Below are 21,774 nucleotides of genomic sequence, written 5' to 3' on the forward strand. Positions count from 1 at the left end.
CTTGCTTTTCAGTCCCAAGATGGGAGCACCTGATGGCTTTGGCTAGCGAAGAGCACCAGGAGAGCTCCTGTGCCCCTGATTAGCATTCGGCCCTGCTGCTCCCGCTGCTTTGGCGATTGTGCTCGCCATTGCCTGGCAACCACGGAGCAAAACTACAACAGCAGCCCCAGAGCCTAAGCGTGCTTCCTGCGAGTGTGCACGCACACCGGCACACGCTGCCGCCTGCACGGGGACAGGGAGGGTAGCAGGGCCACCCTGTGCTGCTGCCACTGCCCCCCAGCCTGGCAAGGTGCAAGGGTGAGGAACGTTCCCAAGACGAGGAGGAGGAGGAGAGGGCTCTGGTGGTGTGACGGCTTTGCTGACACCCAGGTTTGGTGGGTCTGTCTGCCGTGGTGCTGCCCGCTGTGAGCACCGTGCTATGTTGGGCACAGCCTGTCTGTCCCTCTGCATTTCTTGGTGGTGGGGGCCCTTTGGCACTCAGCAAGCGTGTGCCATGAACTGGGCCTCGGTGCAGGGCAGGGGCCAGCTGCCACCATGGCTGCCTCCAGGACGAGGCGTGTTGGGGGGGAACATTGGGCATATGGGGGTGTATAAGCCCCTGTTGGGCAGTGGGGTAAGGCACAGTGGTGCGCGCATGCTTTTGGTATGTGTCACACGTGCACCCTGCCTTGCACCCAAAGTGGCGTCTGTGGGATGCCCATCACCCCCAGGCTCCCCATGGGGTGGCTCAGCCTTGCTGGGGTCTCCCAGGGGAGCCCAGTGCTCTGGGTTGGGATGTTGTCAGGCTTTTACTAGACCATTGATGGAGCTGGCAGCACTGCGGAAAATGCTGGCGCACAGGAACCTGAGTGTGCCTTGGGCTGCCTCTGCTTCTCAGACTTGAACTTGGGGTACGGTGTCATTTTTCTTGGCAGAAGGATTTCGTGGTCCTGTCCCCCGGGAGGGGCTGTGGGCCTCGGGCTCAGTTCCCTGCCCTGCCGGAGGCTCCCTGCAGGTGGTGGTGGCTTGGTCCCTCCACCAGTCCTGCATCTCATTCTCTTTCCAGCTGGGCAGGCTCGACAGGACACGAGTCCCCTCTGGACGCAAGTCACAACGCTTCTGCGAGTGATGGAAGACACATATATGCCTGAATACGTTAGGTTCAGACCTAACACGTCCCTGAACATCTGCTTTGGCTCTTTACTTTCACATCCTTGGCTGCTGTGGGCTCTGCCTACTGTGCGTTCAATGGCGGGAGGTCCTGAGCTGCCTTCCCTGTCCAGCCAGCCCACACATACCCACCAGGCAGCAAAAAACATAGGCATGCAGTTTGCTGCTCACCACATATCTTCATCAGTGATACTTGCTTGGAAAAGGGTTAAAGAAATGTATCTGTTTTTTGTGTCTTGCAGAGCTTGGGGTCAGCGGACAAGAAGGACTTTTACCAGCCAAAGTAAGTGCCAGTAGCCGTGGTGAGTAATTGCATGGAAATTCCCGGTTGGTCTATATTTCCGAGCAGCTCTTTGGCTTGCTAAGATTAGACATTTCAATGTACAAGAATAGCTGCTGCAATTACACAAGTGAGGATAACAGTGGAAGGGCTGTCAATCATTTTGACTTCAGGGCATATGCAAATCATTGAATCAGGTCAGAAGGAATCATGACAGCTTGATTGAGCCTGAGGGACAGAGCCGGGACCTGGTGGCCAGGGACCAGGGGACGCAGGGGTGACCTTTCCCACCTCTGGCTCCTTCTTCTCCGGCTCTGCACAGCTGAGCTGCTTTGGACAACTGAAGGGTTTCATTCTGCATCTCAATGGGCTGATCTTGAAGCACATCTTCTGCAGCCCGTGCTTTGACGTTGATGCCTGTTGTCTTCCATCCATTGTGTTTTGTAAAGCACGGCGAGCCTCAGAGTGAGAGCAAAGGAGCCACCATATTCATGGACATGAACAAAGGATCTGTAATCACGCCACTAACATAAGCAGTTGGTTACTTAGCGTGTGCCCTTGGCCCTGAGCTGGCTGCGACAGTCCATAAGTGAGCGAGCCAGAGCAGGGTACTTAGAGCTGTCAACCTCTGAGATCTGTGTTGAAATGCGAGCAGAGCTTGCACTTGCAGACCAGTTGTGTTGTTGCAGCCAGCACTGGCAGAGCCTCGCCACAGCATGGCACCTCCACGGTGAGAAGGTTGTTTCTTTGCTGGAAGGATGCGTCTGATGTTGTCATTATTTGGATAGGGGTAAACTCTATTAAAGGCCACGCTGAGAGGTTCAGTTCTGGCCCTGACCACTAAGCAGCTGTGTGTCGCGCTGCTGAGCACATTTGCATGCGGGACCTTGTGTTGCTCATGCTCTGTTTAGGGAAGCGAACATCATCTTTCTTCTTCTGAAAAATATTCTATAGGTGGTTTTGAAGTCACAGAACAGTGCTCTGACATGCAGAATTGTCAGAGGGGTGTGTTTTTGGAAAATGCAGAAGGAACTGGGTTGAGGAAATTTCTCCAGAACTAACCATCCTTCTGCACTTGCTCTTGCTTTGCTGCTTTCCAAAACATTCCTGCAGAGCTGCTTCCCAGCGGTGCCCAAGCACACGGGGAGCACTGAGGCAGCATCCTCCCTTGCTGCTCAGTCTGAGTGACTCTTTGCATCGGGACAGGGCCACTCAGGGACACTGGGCATGGTGGCCTGTGCTACGGGGCACTGCAGGGCTGCCTGCTCGCTCCAAGTATCAGCTGCGTGTGTGTTCTTCAGTTGCCTACTGGCTCTGTTTCCTTTATGTCACCAAAACTCAGTGCTAGTCTCTAGGTCTGTACTGAAAAGTCGTAATTCTCATCTGATGCAGTTTGGGCACGTAGTTCCCCCACTGCAGTCCCTGAGCTGCTCGGTCCTTTGTCATCCTGATTTTGGAAGCTGCTAATACAGCTGCAATGTTGTGAGTATGTCTGGGCTTCCAGCATCCTTCCAAATTTCTGACTGCTTTGTCAAGGCAGTTTCCTGAGCAGGGACCTGCTGGCTGAAGACCCAGGGACACTGTGCTCAGAGACAGGAATAGGCTCTCCTGGGACTGGTGTTTTTGCTTAATAACTCTCCTGGCATGGCTGGTTGGAAGTGTCTTGACAGGAACCAAGCACGGCTGGTGTGTTTGCTAATTCCCGGTGGCATATATTTGCTCTTCAGTGTCAGGCACAGACTGGAACTCAGTTTCTTCGAACCCAGAAAGAAATTTTGGTAGTAATAACAATCATAAAGCTCCTAGCAAATGTAGACTGAAATACTTGGGTTTAATTAAAGTGTCACTGATTTGCTGCAGGAGCTGCCTGCACTCCCTGCTCATGCTGTCTCCTCTGCTGAGAGCGATGCTCATCTGTCAAGAAAGTTGTCACTCGGGAGCAGTTAATATTTGCCAGGCGCTTTGAGGTGTCAAGAGAGACACCGCTGCAGCCACATAAAATGCTCTCCATTGATCTGCTTGTTCAGTCCCTTGGGGCCATGTGGCCGTGCTGAGACACCTGATGTCTCAGAGCCCATGCCTTGCTCCAGCAGAATGCCACAGCACTTTTATAGAGGCACCTCATGGCTCTGTCTCCGTTTCAGATTAAAGACTGCCACCCGCCTTCTGTGCTTAAGCCTTAGACGTGTAAACACAGGAGGAACCTATGAAACTACCTTACATAAAGCAGCAGCTCATGTTTATTTTGCCTTGCAGTCTTCATTACCCCAAGATGTGTCTGCAGCTAATTTGTTGTCACCCTGCTTTAAGGGCAGAACATTTCATCTCTTAGACTAAAACCTTTCCATGCCAGCACTTAGATAAAAGTGAGTGTTTCATTGCTGAATCAGTATCTTGTAAAACCGTGGTGATTTTAAGGATCTAGAAATCTGTATTTACATCTTGGAAGTGTTAAGGGCCATCATAATAAGCTAGGTGTGTTCCTAAGATCAGTGTTCCTTTCATTGCCTCCTTAACTCAGACATTATTGTTACGGTAATGATAATAATAACACATATATATGCTACATTTGACTTCTTTTGTGGTGGTTGGGAGTCACGCAGCTGGGATGCTCTTCAGGTAGCTCAGGATCACCTTCAAAGTGCCAAGCAGTGGGAGGAGACACACAGGGAAAGGGGGGAGTAAGAGATGGTGCAGATGATGCTGTGGGGTAGGGGAGCAACGCTGAGGCCACCTTTCTGTACTGAAGCCAGGGGATACAGAATTCTGCAATAAACTGCCCCCAAAACACCTTCACAGGTTTGAAGAATGTTTTTCCTAGCTTTGGTTGTAAGAAAGGATGAAGAGCCATCACCTGCATCTCTGGTGGCAGTGGTTTGGCAGAGAACGGGGATGGAAGAGAGGTGTTGGGGTCTGTGGGGTGGGTGCCCCTCGGATGGGTGTGGGTTGGCAGCTGAAGAGGAGCTGAGTGCTCTGGAAGGAACTGTGAGCATGGGCTCCCCGCTTCCAGCCCCAAATCCTGGCTCACCCAGTTTTTTTTTAAGAGTTGGGGACTTAAATGCTGCGCACACAATGTAATTAACTAAAGAAGACTATGATGCTGGTCAGGGTATCCTAGCAGCGGGGTCTGGACCATTGAAACTTTATAGCAAGGTTAAAAAACATTTCCCCTGGGGTTTGGCCAGTGTGTTCAGAGCCTGAGTTCCAGGCAGGTGGAGGGGGTTTAAGCCTGAGTGCTGGGAAAGGAAAGGAATCCTGGAAAGGTACCTTGAAGAAATGTGATGGTTCAACAAATGCCAGTTTGAGGAGGGAGAGCAGAGCTGGGCCATGGAAGAAGGAGAGCAGAGTGTCAGCAGAAATGGGTGTGAGTGGTGGGAGGTCACTCACAATATGGCAGAGAGTTGCCTTGGACGTTTGCAGTAGGTGCAAGAGACTGGCTGGTGCTGCAACCTCTGAATGGTTCTGCAGCTTTCCTTCTGGCCTTCAGAAGGTCTCCCCCACTCTGGCCTGTGCTGATCTTTTAAGCTAAGGTGGCTCTGTCTCTCCCAGTAATGCCCTGAGTCCAGAAAGGCTTTTGGAAACGTTGCTGCTCTGGGGAGAGGGTTTCTGCCTGGGGACACTGGTGCTGGTCCTTGCCCCAGTGTGGGGGTGCTGTGGTGTGCCAGACAGGGGCTGTGTAGTCCCTCCACCCTGGCAGCTCCCATAGGGGTACAAGTGTGTCACTGCAGGGCCTTGGGATGGGGCAGAAGGACAGTCTACATCTCCAGTCTCTTGGGAATGGTTTTGTCCTCCCCGTAACATTTTCCAGCTCTGGCTCATCTTAGCTCTGTGGCTGCAGAGAGGACAGGACAGGACAGGACAGGACACAGCCCTGACGGGAGCGGTGCTGGCAGAGATCAGTTGGAAGCTCAGAGGCAGCAGCTCTGCTGACCCCCCTGTGGTGTCTGACCTATTTGCCCAGGCTCATGGCGCTTTTTGCTTTTGAAGCTGGTAAAGTTGGTGCTGATCCATGCTGAGCAAGTGGGGCCTCTGTCCTGCTGCTACGGCTTTCTCCAGGCAGCCTGGGAGAGCAACACCAGGTTATGTACCTAACAGGTTCTGCCAAAACCCACTGTTTTTTAAAAGTATGAATGAATACATCTCTTATTCATTTTCTTTTTCATTGCTTGTTGTGTGGGAGTGCACACCCTGGGCCCTTATGCCTGATGGGGCTGGGCGACCATGGCGAGTTGCTCTACACCCAGATTTATGAGGACAGAGGTGCCCTTCTACCCCCATGCCTGAATAGCACCAGGACCCTTGATACCCCCCAGAGTTAAATATCTTGGCCTGGGGGAGTTGGGACAGGGAACCACTTGGTTTCAGCAGTCCCTTGAGCCCCAGGGACAGGAGGACTTGTTGGGGCAGGTTGAACCCATGCTGTCCTGCTCTGGGTGCACAAGCCAGGGGACCGCTGGGCCACCCCCTTGCAGAACGCTTGCTCTCTGGCTGGGAATGGTCCTCCTGGACCTGGTGGCAGAACAAACTTTTGGCTTTTGTTGGTTTTGTGCAGGTTTCAATGTGTTAAGTGAGGTTGCGATGTAGGTTCTTACTGTGTCGGTTGTCATAGAAACTTGAAGGGCTTTTTTCTCCTATCCCCCAACCCCTTTCTTTAAACCAAAGCAGGGTTGTTTGTTTGGTTGTGGTTTTTTCTTTTTTTTTTTTTTTCCCCTTGTAATTTCAATTCTAGTCCAATTAAAAACCTGCCTGGCTCTTATTCCCTGTCTCCAGCACTGTCACACAAGAGCTCAGTGTCTTTATGTTCTGCTTCCTTATGTCCCAACTGTAAGGTCCATGCTCGCATGAACAGGTATTTTCCTGTAGCGCTGCATGGTCTTCTGTCCCCACAGAGCCCCCACGGGGGGTTGCTCCTCAGCTCACGTCCCTCTGCAGTTCCTCTGGGTAGGAGAAGATCCCGCTGCTCACCACGGGGTACCTCTTCTTGATGCTTTTTCTGAAACCAGGGAGCTGAGTGCGCATGGCTGCTTGGTGCCAGATTGCTCGGGGTCCCTGGTCCTTTGGTGGAGACATTGAAATGGCATCTGCCTGTCCCGCTAGTCTGAACCCAGGGCTGCCTTCCCCTCTCGTGGGATGGGAGGACAACACTGCCAGCTTAGAGCCGAGACTGGCACAGAAGCCACCTCTGCACCAGCTGCAGCCCTTCTGCATTTGCTATGCTCCGCATTAATCATGAAAAGGGAATCGAGCGTAGGAAGATGGGCATTTTTAAACAAAATAACCAAGGCTGCGTTCTCCTCTAAGCAAGAGAGCAAAGTTTTTGCTGCAGTGAGGCAACACATAGATGCTCTTGGCATGGGAGGTAATGCTCCCACCCACAGCAGCCATTGCTCCCACAGCCGGGTACCAAGAGGGAGAAGTGGGTTGAGGTGTTTCCCAAGCCGCTCAGCCAGCACTGTCTGCTGGTGTTTCTCCAAGAGCTGTGAGAGGTCCTTTCCCACGTGCTCTGCTCCTGGCACGAGACCTGATGGGGACTCCTCACAGCTAGCAGGACTTCTACCTCCGAACCTCACCTTTGGGGAGCTGGCAACCATCTTTGCTGCTCAGTGTCTCCCTGGCTCCTCATTGCTCCAAAGTTGGTGCTGTCTCCTGAGTCACCCATCCTCACCGTGGTGTGTGGCAGAGGTCAGCCTTGAGGCTCCAGTTATCTGCTGAGATTCACTTGTGTGGGATTTAGGTATGAAAGGGTCTATTAGATTATAGTGTTTGGCCTCCTGTGTGCTGTAGGGATGTAAATGCTGCCCACACACTCCTCCATGAGCTGAAGAGGTTGTGTTTGCTCCCTGAGAGGTATCTAATCCTCTGAGAATCTCTGAGAAGCATCTAAATTCATTTGAGCTTGTTGGGCTTCAGCTCCCAGTCCCCAGCTCTCTGTATGTGTCACTGTATAAGAATGGTTGGCATAGCTCTGATTTGAGGAGGGGTGGCAGAATTTTTGTCAATAAACTCAATATAGCTCAAATCTTTTGCAGCAGGATATTTTCTCCAGCCCTCAGATCAATTTCGTGACTCATCCCTCCAGCCTCTCTGCTTTTTTAGTGTCCCCTTTTAAACGTGGGCACCTTAATTGCCAGAGTTGTTTCTGTGTGAGTCTCAGCAGTGCAATACGTGTAATTCTCCTCTCTCCCAAGAACTGCATCAGCTCTTTTCATCACAGCATCACATTAGGGCCTTGTGTTGGGTTGGTCACCCGTGGTGACCCTTGAGCCTTTCTGGAGGCTCTCTCTTGTCTTGGATACAGTCCCTGTTCATAAATACGGCCTGAAACCCTTCTCTGTAGGTGTGTCATTCTGCACTGGGCTGCATTAACATATACAGTGTTTGAATGGGCTCAGCATTACCAAGCAACCCACATTTCACTCTCGTCATCAATATTTACTGTTACATCAATCTTCCTGTCATCTGCTAATTTTTTGAGCAAGGATTTTGTATTTCCTTCTCGATCATCGATGAAAATATCGACTAGCATGCTCCCCGTGGAACCTCACTAATGAATCCCCATTGACGACTTCTGTTTGAGACCTGTCAGCCGGTTCTTAATCTATTTAATGTGCTTTATTGATACTGTATAGTACTATCTTCTAGAATCAGGACGTCAAGAAGCACTTAGCACTCTGCCTGTACAGCTGTAACGTACACGGTGCCTTTTTCAGCTCAGCCTGTATTCGCTCAAGAGTGACATCGGGCTCATTTGACAAGATTTCTTATCCACAAAGACACACCGACTGACTTTAATTATAACTTACATCCTTTAATTATGTCTTAATTTAATTCCAGATGAGCCCTGGCTTCTGGGTCTTATATCAGGCTGACCATTTAGTAGTTAACTAGGTCATCTTCACTGCTGGGTGTGAATATTGCTGTGAAGGAGCCATTTGCCATCTGGACATGGCAGCCTCAAATTTGTTCAAAAAAAGCAGCAGAGCCCAGAAGACTCTTCCCAGCTTCGGGTACACGTTATCTGTGCTGGCTCTTTAGTGCTATGTGGCCACCTTAGGTATTGGTGAAGATACCAACGGTTTAGGAAAGCTTCATCTCTCCTAGGAAGTACTTTATCCTGTGTTTTAGGAAAAAAAAGAAGCGTAAATATTTATTGACTACATTTGGTGTTTTCTGCATTATTATGAGCAGTCCTACAATTTCCGCTTAAAAATGATCCTATTGCTGCTTGCAAATGAATCTATTTTGTGCCCAAATAGTAGAATTTGGATGTCCAGCCATGCGTTTTCCCCTTTTTTCCCCCTCTTTGGTTTCCCTTATCAGTTTCCTACACATTGTAATTTTTCATTTGTAGTGACCACGCTTTATAGTATATCCCATTTCCACTCTGAGCCTCCGTTTAGCAAAGGGGATTTTTAAGCGAGTCACTCACCTTCCTAACTGTGAAATTAGGACTTCACAGATATTCAGCGAACTGTCCCCTTAAAGAAGTCTTATTTTTCCACTCTACTTGTTCCAAGTCTGCTTCTCCAGTCAGGCTGCGACTGCTCAGCCTTTTGTCAGCTGCATTGAAAAGTTATCGACTATAGCACTTACAAATGCATGTGGTATTTTACTGCTGGCTCCATGAGATTTCTAGCGTGCGACTCACAAACTGAAATCCTTCATAACGTGCTATTTCTTTCTGTCCATTGAGAACATGTATTTAAGGTTGAGTTCCTGCAGTCCTGTGCTGGCTCAAGTGTGATGTGCTGTGCCTCTTCCCAGTTCTTGGTGTGAAAGTAAACCTGTGTTTCTTCAAGCACTGATTGATAAAAGATCTGTAATTCTAAAGAAACGAAACACAAGGGCATGTATTGTAAGTATACAGTGCCCTCCTCATCCTCCCCTGCCACCCCTCCTACGCAGAGTTTTCTGATCACGTAAACCATTGTAGCAAGGTTTCAGTAGCGTCAAGTGCATTAAATTTGTGCTCATGAGTGAAAATTTCCCATTCCTTGTGCTCCTTTCTCAACCTTACTGCCTCGCGTCATCTCACGAGCTCGCTGCTTTGCCCGTCAGCACAGCACGAGCAAGATCTCTGATACCCTTTTCCTGGAACAACCACAGATTAATCCCGCTTTCTATTCTGATCCACAGTCCTGGTATTTTCTCACCCTGCTTTCACCTGTGGTGCCGGGTAGACAGTTGGGCCACAGAACCCTCAGCAGCTCTGTCATTCTGCACTCCCTTCAGAAGCTTATCCTCCCCTAGGACCACCCTCACCATGGCCAGCCTGGCCGCCATCTGAGCACTCTGCTGGGTGGCAGCACTGGAGGTTCCTTGTGCTCACCTGCCAGAGATGCTGCTCTGTAGAAGACGGTTTTGTTGTTCCTGAGCCCACTGGCAGGCAGCACCCCCTGGGCAAGATGGACCATTTGCAAGGTCCTTCCAAAACCCATCCTCACTCTTCTCAGCTTCATGTTGTCTCCAGCATGGTCTCCTGCCTTGCTCTGGCAGGGACCACATCTGAAGCGCAGTGTCTGCTGTAGGTGGTGGCTCTGCAGTCCTTCTCCAAGCCACCTGAGCTCCTGAGAAGCAAAAATTGCCAGTGGTGCTGAGAATTGACAGTATGAGCCTTGAGGGCTATCAGCCGGGGCTCAGTGAGCTGCAGTGCTGGTGTTTCTCCGCTGGCTCTTTGCTCTGGGAGGGATAATCAGGCTGAATACCCTGATTTACTTGGGCTGTACTGAGCAGACTGTGGGGAGACATGTAGATAGCCCTAATTTGCTCAGGGAACAGCATGTCTAAGGACATTAAAGGAGGAAAATACGTTGTCATTACTGCATCCTGACGAAGTGGTGTGCGCAGAGGTGACATCTGAGGCTTTGAGCTCTCCCACAGGTTTCTGGCATTAACAAAGACAGGATTCAGAGCAGCGTGGTGACTCCTAGGAGATGTGCAGCAGGAGGGGACGAGGGTGGGGGTGCTTGGCTGTCTCTTCAGGCTTGGGACATCATGTAAAGAGGCACCACCTCCAGCGTCACCATCTAATTTATGGGGAAATGAAATCCTCCTCCAGAAGTGCCTGATCTCTCCCGGGCTTCACAGCGAGCCTGGGCAGTTAACTCAGATCTCTGACACCAGTCTTGCCACTGGTGGCTTCCAACATGTCCGGAAGATGCAGCTGAAGGTAGGATGAACCTATAATAACTACTGAAGAAACACTGGATAATAGTGTTTATACATAATTAAAGACTTGACTGAATCAAGCTGTGAACAGCATGGGCAGGCTGACTTTGGGAAGATTTTGGGGCATTTGACTGAGGGGTTGTGGGAGATCTGCTAAACCCGCAACCACAAGAAAACACCTTCTTGCCCCATAGTAAATGGAAATATGTGCCGTGCTTTGAGGAAATAGGCTGGAGAAGGAAGCAAAAGAAACCTTAGGACCTGCAAAATCCCATTTTTACAATTAAAAATAGAAAAGCCAAGCTTTCCAAATAGCTTGAATGCTTCAAGAAAACCTCTGGAGCTGACAGTGCTCAAGCAGGGGCCGTTAGAAGTTTTTCTTTGCAGTATGAGGTAGGAGGGAAAAAGCACCCAGGGAGGGAAAGCTCAGCTGCATTCATTCTCCCCCTCGGATGTCAGAGATGCTTTGTTTTCCAGAAGTGCTTATTATTCATAAAGCTATCTCATTAGACAGCTGAAATACAGCTCAAGCGTGAGGCTCGTCATAGCCCGGGCCCTGCTGCAGAGCTGTGCAGTGTTTTGGCTTTCCACCCCGCAGGAAGTCCCGCCAGAGCCAGCAGGATGGTACTTGGCATCTGCTTTTGGGCAGTGGTGCTGATCGTAGTTTGGTCGTCTTTTCCCAACTGCATTCCTCTTTTGTCCTTCTTTTAATCAAAGGTTTTGTCCTGGATCCTAGGCCACCAACTAGCAGATGTGTGGGCTTAACGTTGCTTGTCATGAGGGTCCTTCAGCTCTCAGCAGCAAACTTCCAGAAGAAGGTACAGCACAAGAGCTGCTGTCTCCAGATGCTTCCCTTACTTCCAGATGTTTCCAGTAAGCCCCTCTGCTGGCACACAGCGTCTTGACAGCCTGCATCGGGGTCACTTGCCAAGCCCGGTTGTGCCGGATGCCTGTTCTGCAATGTGGCCGCTTGGCTTTGCCATTTCCAGACCAACTGGAAGGCTCTGAGGATGAGGAGGACTCTGGTTCTGGGATTTTGTTGAGCCTCTGTGTCCCCTTGCCTCTCCCTGACTGGTGAGTGTTGCCAAAAGCTCTGGTTTGAACCAGAAACCAGTCTCAGAAACTGGTTTCTAACCATCTCAGACTGGTTTCTGACCATCTTGTTTTTGCTGCTGCAAATTACTGGCTTCACAAGCAATGCAGCTGATCTCTGAGGCAGGGAGGAGACAGCATGGCTGCTGCTGAAGTCTTTGGTCCTGTTTCATTGAGAGCGTCCCATGGAGTCCTACCTTTGGGATTTTGTTGGCTGGCTGGAGCCACCAGTGCTCTTACCAGGAGGGAACATGTGCATCCCAGTTTGCTTCCCAGCAATCGGCAGTGAGTCCAGCCTGATGGACTCCCACCAGTGGAGAGCATGGCCCTGGGGGATCTCCCAGACACCAGACCCTGTTCACCCGAGCAGGAGGGGACGTTGGATGTGGGTATCAGCCACAGTGAATGTGAAATTCTAAATATTTGTACACAAAGGCCACGCTGAAATCCCAGTCCTGAGCCAGATATCAGAGGTGTCATTTTTGATTTCCCAAAAGTGGAGAGAGCCCTTTCAGCCCTGGCCTGCTCAGACACTGCAGCTTTAATGTCCAAGCACCCAGCGTGTTTCCACTCCCCTCAAATGCATCAATCAGGTCTCCGTGAGGCTCTGAAAGAGCCAGTTTGTTAAGCAAACACACTTAGTGTAAAAAGTTTATCCCAGTTAATTAGGACTTCATTGCAATGGAAACAAATTACTCAGCTGTCATCTGCCAAGGCAAACAGCAACGGGGGAGTGGGGGTCCTGGCCAGGCGGGAGACAAACAACCATCTCAGGCAACCTTATTTATGGCCTTTTTATGTATTTCTGTATTTATTTGGACATTCCTGAGCTGAAGAGCTGGTTTATGGCCGAGCCGCATGCCCCAGCACTTGCATGCTGTAGGCTGGCATTGGCGGCAGGTTATCGGCCATGGGGCTCCCGGGCACAGAGCCAGCGCCAGCCCAGGTGGGTGCTGCCCATGGGGACCTGGTGTCTGTGTCCCTGGGCATGCCCCTTGGGCTTTTCCGGCACTCTTGCTACAAAGACAGAGGTGACGTGCTGGATGTGCAAGCAAGGGGCAGGTCAGGGTGAGCTGCTGGTCCCTGCTCACAGATGGACATGGGGAACACGGGACTCTCATGCTCCCATGGTTCTCTGTCATTTCAGTTGGTGCCCTGTGTCTGCACTGCCCCCAGTACAAGTCCCCAACAAGTTCCCATCCCTGCCTTAGCCTTACTGTCCCCTCCCAGCCCAGATGATTAACTTGTAGACAGGAGAGACATAAGCACTGCCTGGTAAGGCTCCCACTCATTTCCAGCTCCTTTTATTTAAGCAAATATCCCATCAACACCCTTTTTGGCTCCTAGAGCCTTTATTGAAAAAGAGGGAGAAAGGAGGAGCTGGGATGCGGGACAGGGAGGCCGGAGGCAGGCGGGGAGCAGAGCCCGGTGGGAGCCTGAGGCCGTATGGTTCCCGCGGGAGCTCCAGGAGCCAGGCAGGATGGTGCTGACTCCTGCAGCCGGCGCGGAAGTGACAGATAAACCCATGGGATTAGCAGCGTGTATCGTGTCAGGAGAGCAGCATCCCCTTCCTGGAGCATTAGTCACCCGAGCCTGACGGGAGGAGGCGAGGGCAAGTCATCAAATTACCTCCTTCTGCCTGCTCCCAGGTGGCCTGTCCTTGCTTCGTGTCCCTCCAGCTCTGCCCTTTGTAATTGGGGTGGATTGTGCCAGGGCTGCTGCAGGGACAGGTGGAGGACATTGGCTCTGGGGATGGCTGGGTGCAAGCAGCACATTTCGGAGTGGCCATGGAGATGGTCTCCCCTGTTGGAGCCAGCAGCATGGTGGGTTGAGGTGGCACAAGCATGGCCATTGTTCCCATCACCTTTGGGGATGCTCTCTGCCCTGTAGGCACTGGAAATGTGGAGGACAAGAGCAGATTTCTCTCTTTGTGCTGGGACCTGCCAGCAGGCTTGAATGTCTCTGTGCGCCTGGTGGATAAACTCAGGGCTCTTCCACCCTTTGCACCTGCCACAATCACATCCAGGCTGGATTTTTCTGGTCCTGTCAAGTCATGGAATTCACATTTGAAGTTCACATTGTGAGTGAGTTGCCATCCAGAGGCTTTTATACGCTTTCCAAGAATGTTTCTTTTGTGTTTTAGCTGTGAGATCACTGTGGCCTTCACTCTGAGGTTTCTGTCTGTGATGGCACAAGTTCATGGGGGTGGAAAGCCTGGACTGGGGCACACATCCTCAGAGGGGCCTGGAAGGGGGCGAATAGCAGAGCCAAGCTCTGATAGCTGCAGAGATGAGTCCTGAGACTGGACTGATCTCATCTGGGGAACGTAAGAAAGATGGTGACCAGCTCTCGAAAGGACAGATTTGGCTTCATTTCTGGAGCCTGAAGGGGAGCGAAGCAGGGACTGGGGAGTTTGGCATGAGCATCTTGGTTCCTCAGAGTCGACTGGCCCATCTTGAAAGGTAATTTGGAAACGCAAAGATAGAAAGCAGTGAGGAAGCTCTCGTACCACGTTTTCCTGCCCAAGAGCTGGGCTCTGTTGCAGGTAGCCCACTACTGCTTCTGAGGCAGTGATGTCACCTTGGTCCCGCACCAACGTGCCCAGGGGTGCCTGTGCCCCCAGCTCTCCCCTGGAGCCTCAGCTGGCAGAGCTGGAGCACGGGGTACCGGGCATCTCCCTCCTCCGGCTGACAACTCTCTATTATTAGGGTTTTTAGCTTTCTGTTTCTAGATTGACTTGTTGTCAGTGTTTATTTTTAGCTCCTCCAGTGCTTTGCAGATTCCTCGAGGGATTCTTTCTTTCCCTCTCCCTCCTACAGGTTTGCTTGTAATGTAACCGCATTGATTTGAGCCACGAGCAGGAGCTTTCAACGCCAGTGGGGGCTGTATTGCAGTGCTTGTGGAGAAAATTACCTCTGTGGGTTTGTCTACAGCCGATGGGTCTGCAGAGCCCAGGCAGCTCAGGGCAGCCACCCCTGCAGAGAGTGGGGTGCTGGGAGGGACCGTCGCTCACACCTACAGCCGCTGGTGCGGATGCCCTGCGATCGTCACTACAAACCACTGGCAAAGTGCGCTGGGTGGTTCTTGACCCTCTTGCTCTTCTCAGCGCTGCCCTCCCAGAGATCTCTCTCTTTTCGTTACCCAGAGGGAAAAATTCAGATCAGTATCACCATACTGGCTGCATGGAAACAAAACCCAGGGTCCTCCTGCAGCTCGGCAGCCAGGTTGGATGGAAATTTTTAAGCGTTTTTTTGGGTTGGTTTTTTTTTTTTTTTTTAGTTCTTTTTTAAAGCCCTGCATAAAGTAACTCAAAACAAGTTGCGAGTATATTTTGGACTCTGACGGAGCTGTCGTCGTCGCCTCGCTCTGCCCGCTGGCCGTCCCAGACAAGGGCTCACTTTGAGAGTACCCTTCTGCCGAGCAGGGGGGAATGTTTTCATTCCTAATTTAGAGCATCCGTCTCGCCGGGGTCCAGCCCCTCGTCTCCCGCTGAGCCCGTTGCAGCGCGGGGAGCCCGGGGGCTCCCTGCAGCGAGTTTACCTGTCACCACCAGCTCCAGAGCTCTGCTAACGTTTTTCTTAGAAAATATGACTCTCTTTGGACTTAGCCTCCTTCTTCTCGCCCTGGGTTGGCGCTCGGTGGGGGATGTGTGAAGGTACAGTTTGTGCTCTGTTTTTTCCAGGATTTCTGTTATTTTGTAGAGGAGGGTAAGTTTGCTTATTTTTAAACACGTAAAATATAGGTTGATATTCAGTATAGGTTTTCTGTTTTTGCTGGGGAGAGACAGCACTGGGAGGTCCCGTTCAGGTATGGCTTTGGTGGTGGTAGCTCCATCACCGTGGCCCTGATCCAGGAAAGTGCATTTTTCTGAAACATTGATCTCCATGGGCTGCTCTTACCCTGGGAGATGAGCACATGCTTAAGTGTTTTGTTGGACCTGGTCCTGTAAAAGCAGGGTCCCTTCAGCAGCGGAGGGAACCAAAGCCAATGGTACAAGCAAACCTGAAAGTCACTCACAAGGCCATGAGAGTTAGATCCCTTTGCAGGAGCAAGGCCTGAACATTGCAGTGTGACAACTCCTTTTCCCCTCCGAGGATTAGCCAGCTGCAAGGAGGCGGAAGGAGAACAGGCACCGTGGCCACATGTCCCCAAGGAGCGGGTGGTGGGATGTGCTGAAGGACAAGGCAGGAACTGGTGCCTGCAGTGGTGCTCTTGGTGGCTTTTGTTTTGCAAAGCCATATATTGGCCATCACATAATGTCACTTTCTATTGTGATTGGATCATGGCTGACTGAAACCATCCTCAGGATTAGCAGAGGGGCTTGGGTACCTTTGTGATGGGCCTAATGTCAGACCTCACTTTAATCAAGCAACCTGGTGCTGGAGGTGAGAGGTTTTGCATGCGGTCTCAGGTGCTGTGAGGCGCTTGGGCCATGGTGGACTTTCCGCTTTCTTCTATTGGCTGTTCTGCTTTGGGATCTGGCTGCAGCTTTTCTAGGATTGAAGTTGTCACTGAGGTTTTTCTGATCTTTATTTTTATAAAGTTCATTAGCACATTTCCTATCAAAGAACAGCACGTTCCCTCCCTGTCCTCGTTTTTTCCCCAGTTAATAACCCTTTGCTGGTTTGGCTCATTTGTAAAAAGAGACAGTAGCTCTGGGAGCGAGTCCTGGTATAATAGGCAGACGTCAGCACTTTCAATCTGATCTGAAAAGCGGCGTTAATTCAAAGAGAGGGCTCAGCGAAATGACTGCAGAAGGCCCATGTTACATGTCTGGGGAGCACTGAGCCAACCTGTATCAAAACGTGGCAGCATGTGTGTGTTCCTCTGAGCTGCTGAGAGATGCTCTTAACCCAGATGGTTGCTTTTCCTTTCAGAAATGGTCTGTAACAGCAGCCTCCTGCTCCTCCCTTCCCTCCCTGGGGCTCTGCTTTGGAGATACGCGTTGCTGAGGCTCACGGTGCAACGAAAACCCTTATAACAGTGTTGAGTGGTACAGGTACACAAGATCGTACGGCAAAGGCTAAGCTTTTGTCTGTGCTGCAGGTGCTGGAGGCACATGTTGGGGAGCTGTTTTGGCTGGGGTTGGATGGGAGGTGGTTACGGTTCCTGAGCATCTGCTGTGCTTCTGAAGGACCCACCATCTTCCTTAGCTGGGTTTTGTCAGTGCTGAGGAACAGAGAGAGGACACCAGACTGAGATTTGAAATGAGCAGGGACAATGGTTGCAGGCCTGTGCTCCATACTTTCTGTCTTGGGGGTTGGGGAGCAAGTGCTGCCATTGCATCTCAGCTTGCTGCTGGTTTGGAGAGAGTCAGGAGACCACCTGCCTGGTGGGACCCTTCAGGGCTACGTGCCAATCAAAGCTGAGTCACCTTGGAGTAAGGAAAAGCCTGCATTCATTGAGTGGTTTCAGTAAATCTGGGATTTAGTTTCAGCAGAGATCAGGGTTGCTGGGTGAGTTTGGTAATCAAAGAAAAAGAAGCAAGAGGTACCGGTGTGATGCCCTAAATCATGGAGACAAGGTCTCCCAACTTACCTGTTGTGGCCTTGACTGTTTCAGGGGATGTTGCAGGGCATCTTATCCACTGTGTGTGAAATGCACAACTGGCTGAGAAACATTTCCAGCCGCTGTTCTCCAGAGCAGCTGGGCCCAGCTCTCCAAAAAGAGGTGTCTTTCTGCAGAGCCTCTAGAAGCTTGACTCTCAGTTGCAGTGCCCTGTGGATCTGCTGGCTGGTTGCATCAAAAGGTGGTTTGGTCTGAGAAGTTGGAAAGCACTCACTCCGTGACAGCCTGGATGAAGTTGCAGCAAGGTGTGAAGGGTGCTGTGTCCTGGGGGACCCCCACCCCACAGGCAGTGTTTTCTGTGCACCAAGATGTGCTTTCAGCAATGACCTGCAGTGTGTTCTGTGCTGGAGGATGGAGTGGGCAGAAGAGACACCTGGAAAGCATCTGTGCTGCTATTGTCAGAGTGATTAATCCACCTTTTCTTAATTCTTCGAGGCTACAGGTTTTCTCCAAAGACAAACCCTCCCCTGATTTATCTTTCATTGCTGGTTGTTTGCTTTCTAAGTGTCTGAAATGACTTTTGAAGAGTTAGGACTGCTGGCAGCCAGTGCTGCAGAGCACACCACGCTGGGGTTTGGAGTCAGCTGGTGCAAAGCCTTACATCATGGGCTTGTCATCACATTTTCTGTGTTGGGCTTGCATCGATGGGCAGATGTCTAATGACAGAGAGGGCCTTGCACAACCATGGAGCAGTCTCATGGTCTGATGTGAAGCCCGGGTTCATGATGAGAGGGTCACCTGCCATGGCTCATATATGTCATGTTGGCTTTGCCCAGTGGCAGTGACCTTTGCTGCTGGGTTCCTTGGTTGGAAATTAAAGCGTCTCATCACCTGCATCACTCCAGGCTTGGTCCAGGATGAGATGCAACCCTCTCACATCTCTGTGCCCTCACTGCTGCCTTTGGTGTGGTTGTGCGTGAAGGGCATTTTAGGTGCAGGAGCCCTACTGATGGACGATGCCTCACGTGGAGGACATTTAGTGCTGCTGGTTCTCCTGCTGGGAGGTCACTCTCTTGCATGAAGAGGTTCCTGTGTTGGAATAAAATGCCTTTCATTGGCCTGGCTGGCGTGGCTGTTCTTCATGGGGTCTAGGGAAATGAGCTTGGTGGTGATTTAATAATGCTGAGCATGGTGTGATGTAGACAGATGGTTTCTGTGAGCTCAGCTACCCCTGAGGGTTCAAAAAGCAAAGGCCAGTCCCTACAACCCTTGAGGATAAGGGGATAGTAAGAGTGAATGGGGAAACTGAGGCACAGAGACTTTAGCTCATAGGTGAGACCATGCAGCGCAAACTGTTGTCCTTTGATTTTCCTAGTACCAGATGAAAGCTAATGTGCTGGGTCCTCTTGCACACCCATCCACCACATCCCTTCTCCAAATCATCAAGGCTTGGCTTTGAGGTTGCTTGAGTCAGAGCCGAGGCCGTTTGCTCTTCCCTGAGGGCGGTGAGCGCCTCTCACTCTCCCTCGCTCCATTGCTGGAGTCCCTCGTGCCCCAGGCGCCGAGGAACTCTCCTCGCACTTGGCTGCAGAAATGGGCTCAGCATCCCAGAAATTCAGGCTTTCATGTGGGAGCCAATAGTCACACAACCTCCATCCAGAAACCACCATTATCGGCCGCTTGCTTTTTCTTGGTTTCTTTGAACTACAGCTCCCAGGATGCCTGAAGATATGCAGACATCCCGAAGACAGTGGTTTCCCATAAAATTTTGGGGTTTCATGCTTTGCAGGCAGGAATGTTTTTATTGCGTTGCAAATCCCTTCAAGTCCCCCAAACCTCCGTGGCAGTCCCCTGCTGTGGGGCAGCCGCGGTGGCTGGAGGCAGCCAGGCGGGAGGCTCGCCAAGGGCTTTTCTCTCCGGCATTTTTCCCCTTCTCGCAAGAGGGACCTTTTTAAGTCCCTGTCGTGCCTTTTGAAGGGGACATTTGGGCTGGGAGGAAGTTTGGATGAGCTACAGTTTGCCTGTAGGGATGCCTTTTCCCTTCTTCTTGTACCCGTTATTTCAAGGGCTGTTAAGCAGTGTCCTGTGTCCCCATGCACATTGCTGGGCAAAACAGGGGACATGCTAGTGGGTGAGTGCCTCAAGCAGGGTGGCAAGGGGACTGGTAAGAACTGGGGCCACAGGGAAGAGAAGAAAATGCACTCTCATGCACCAGTACAAGAAAGCACAGCACGCTTGGGTTTTAAATCCTGACGTACTTGCAAGAACGAAGGGAAAACCAGAGAGGGAAATTTTCCTTTAGCATGGAGAGACGTGGTTGTAACAGTGACCTGGTGGGTCCCCATCTCCCAGCCCCCAGCGCAGATCCACCCCTGGGCCAGGTGAAACATCGGGGGACAGGACGTGCTGTGCCCACATGCCACGGGTGTCCCCGCGGCTTCACATCTTCTTTCTGCCCATCCTGGGACAGGGCGGGGTGCTGGGAGCAGAGCGGGGTCTGTGGCATGGGCCTGGCTGCCCCTAATAACCGCTTACTTTCTGTAGGAGAGGAAATGCAGGGGGTAGAATAGGGCTATGTGTAACTTGGTGGCATTTTATGGCATTGTTCTTCTGACTGTAAGAATACTTTAATGAGTTTTTCGCATTTGGTGCTGGTGGACACCAGCATTGTACTTTATGGTCTGGCTTGCAGTATTTTGCCTTCCTCCTTTTTCCCTTTGGTTGATTGAAAAATAAAAACCAAAAAAAAAAAAGCCCAGAATCCTCCATGGATCAAGTTGTAGTAACTATTTATTCTATAGGTGCTATTTTAACAGTTTGAGGAGCTTTGTGAATGAAACACAGAAGTGCTGGGTGCTCTTTGTGGGCCACCAGCACCACCAACCACCCAGCCCTTGCCAGAGGCAGCACAGGCGTGGGTCAGGCTGTGTCTGTCCCCGTGGGACACATCCTGCCCTGCTCTGCGCCATCCTGGAGCAGTGGGGCCAACGGGACACTGCTGGGGCTCCAGCTCCATATGGGTGTCCTGGTGCCTTGGGGCTCATTCCCTGCCACCCCTCTCCCGTTCCTCCAGCACCTTGCACAAGCACACCCGCATACACAAGCACACGCGGGTACCCACACACAGGCGTGTGCACACAGCTCCTGGCACCTGCCTGCCCATCCCAACAGAGATCGGTGGTGGCACACGGTGTGGTCCTGGACCAGGCGGGTGCCAGCCCAGAAAGGAAAACCATTGAGGCTCTGCGGCCGACTGGCGTTAACCACATCACTCCTCTCCTGCCCTTGGAAAAGCCTGGCTGACTGACAGCCCAGAATAACAAGCTTTTCCATTCCTGCGCACAGCGTTGGACGCGAGGCCATTTAAAACAAGAGCCGGCTCCAGCGCGAGTGCAGCGCTCACTTAGACTAAACAACGGCACGTCGCCCCTGGGCAGTGTGTCCCCTGCACAGGGGGATCAGGCTGAAGGCACAGATGTCGGGGCAGATCAGAACATTATGGCGGAGATGCTGGAGCGGCAGATGGGGATGGCACGGCAGAGACGCTGTGATGGTGGATAGAGATGACATGGCAGGAATGCTGGGACGGCAGATTGGGGCAGCGTGGTGGTGATGCTGGGACAGCAGATTGGGACGGCATGGTGGTGATACCAGGACAGCAGATAGGACAGCACGGCGGGGATGCTGGGATGGTGTGGTGGTGTCTTGCCATGTGTGGGCTCAGCCTGAGCGGTGGCTGGAATGGGTGGAGGATGATGAAGATCCCAGGTGGGCTGAGTCTCTCCAGCTTACCCATCCATGCTGATTGCATGCAAGGAAAGCAATTTGTTGGGTTTTGTGCTTTTCTCTTCTTTTTTTTTTTTTTTTCTTTTTTATTTTCCCTGGTAGCTCTTTCATTTGGATAAAAGATTTAACTGCTAGGGGGAAATGCTGAAAACCAGCTACCAGGGCTGTACGTTGAGCTCTCCTGTCCCCTTCAAGAAGGGAGCGTGTCTGCATGTTCCTGTGCCTTGGCAGCTGTACACTCAAGCACGCTCACACAGCCGGGTTGGAAGAATCCAAGTTCTCTGTTCTGCTGCTCAGGAAGGAGGGATGTCCTCATTAAAAATGGTAGTAAAGGGAAATTATAGAGTTCTTCAACATAAGCCAAGTGATGGGGATTTTTCCTAAAGAAAGAAATTTTTGCCCATTTTATTTTGTAGGTGTATTTAATTGTTGTTTGTAGATGGTTGGACTTCTGTTTTTAAAGTAGGTTAAGCTAATTTGGAGGGTGAAGAATATTGTACATGGCATTCATGAAATGTTGCTCATCAGTGATATGGTTTATGGTAAGCACTAAGAAGATCTTTGCTGACGTCTGCTTTTAAGCTGTTTTGCAGCACCAAATGGAGATAACAGGATCTTAGTGTCACAAGCTAGCAGGCATGGAGATCCCAGACTAAATATTGCTTAGAGTCTGCAGAGAGAGGAAACTTCTAGGTCATGTTAAGTCATCTTTAGGATCCTACTTCTTCTCAAGTCCTGGAGCCCCATTCACAGGCCATGTTTGTATCATCTGGTGTCTCGGCAGCGTGTCC

The 21,774-nt window shown here is 51.1% G+C and overlaps 1 protein-coding gene across 11 annotated transcripts in view; it reads left to right on the top strand.

The window, feature by feature from the left end:
• LOC136108889 (ankyrin repeat and fibronectin type-III domain-containing protein 1-like) overlaps positions 1-21,774 on the top strand; it is a 223,922-nt gene that overhangs the window by 154,473 nt on the left and 47,675 nt on the right. For 8 of the 11 annotated variants that reach the window (XM_071815076.1, XM_071815075.1, XM_071815078.1 and 5 more), the window contains one exon: positions 1,392-1,432. In XM_071815076.1, coding sequence (XP_071671177.1) covers positions 1,392-1,432 — 41 coding nt within the window. Of the gene's footprint in view, positions 1-236; positions 370-1,391; positions 1,433-13,965; positions 14,152-21,774 lie in introns of those variants that run through there. The other 3 variants (XM_065851098.2, XM_071815080.1, XM_071815079.1) reach the window with 2 other exon arrangements.

This window comes from Patagioenas fasciata, chromosome 15 (genome assembly GCF_037038585.1).
Source record: "Patagioenas fasciata isolate bPatFas1 chromosome 15, bPatFas1.hap1, whole genome shotgun sequence".
In the NCBI taxonomy this organism is placed as follows: domain Eukaryota; kingdom Metazoa; phylum Chordata; class Aves; order Columbiformes; family Columbidae; genus Patagioenas; species Patagioenas fasciata.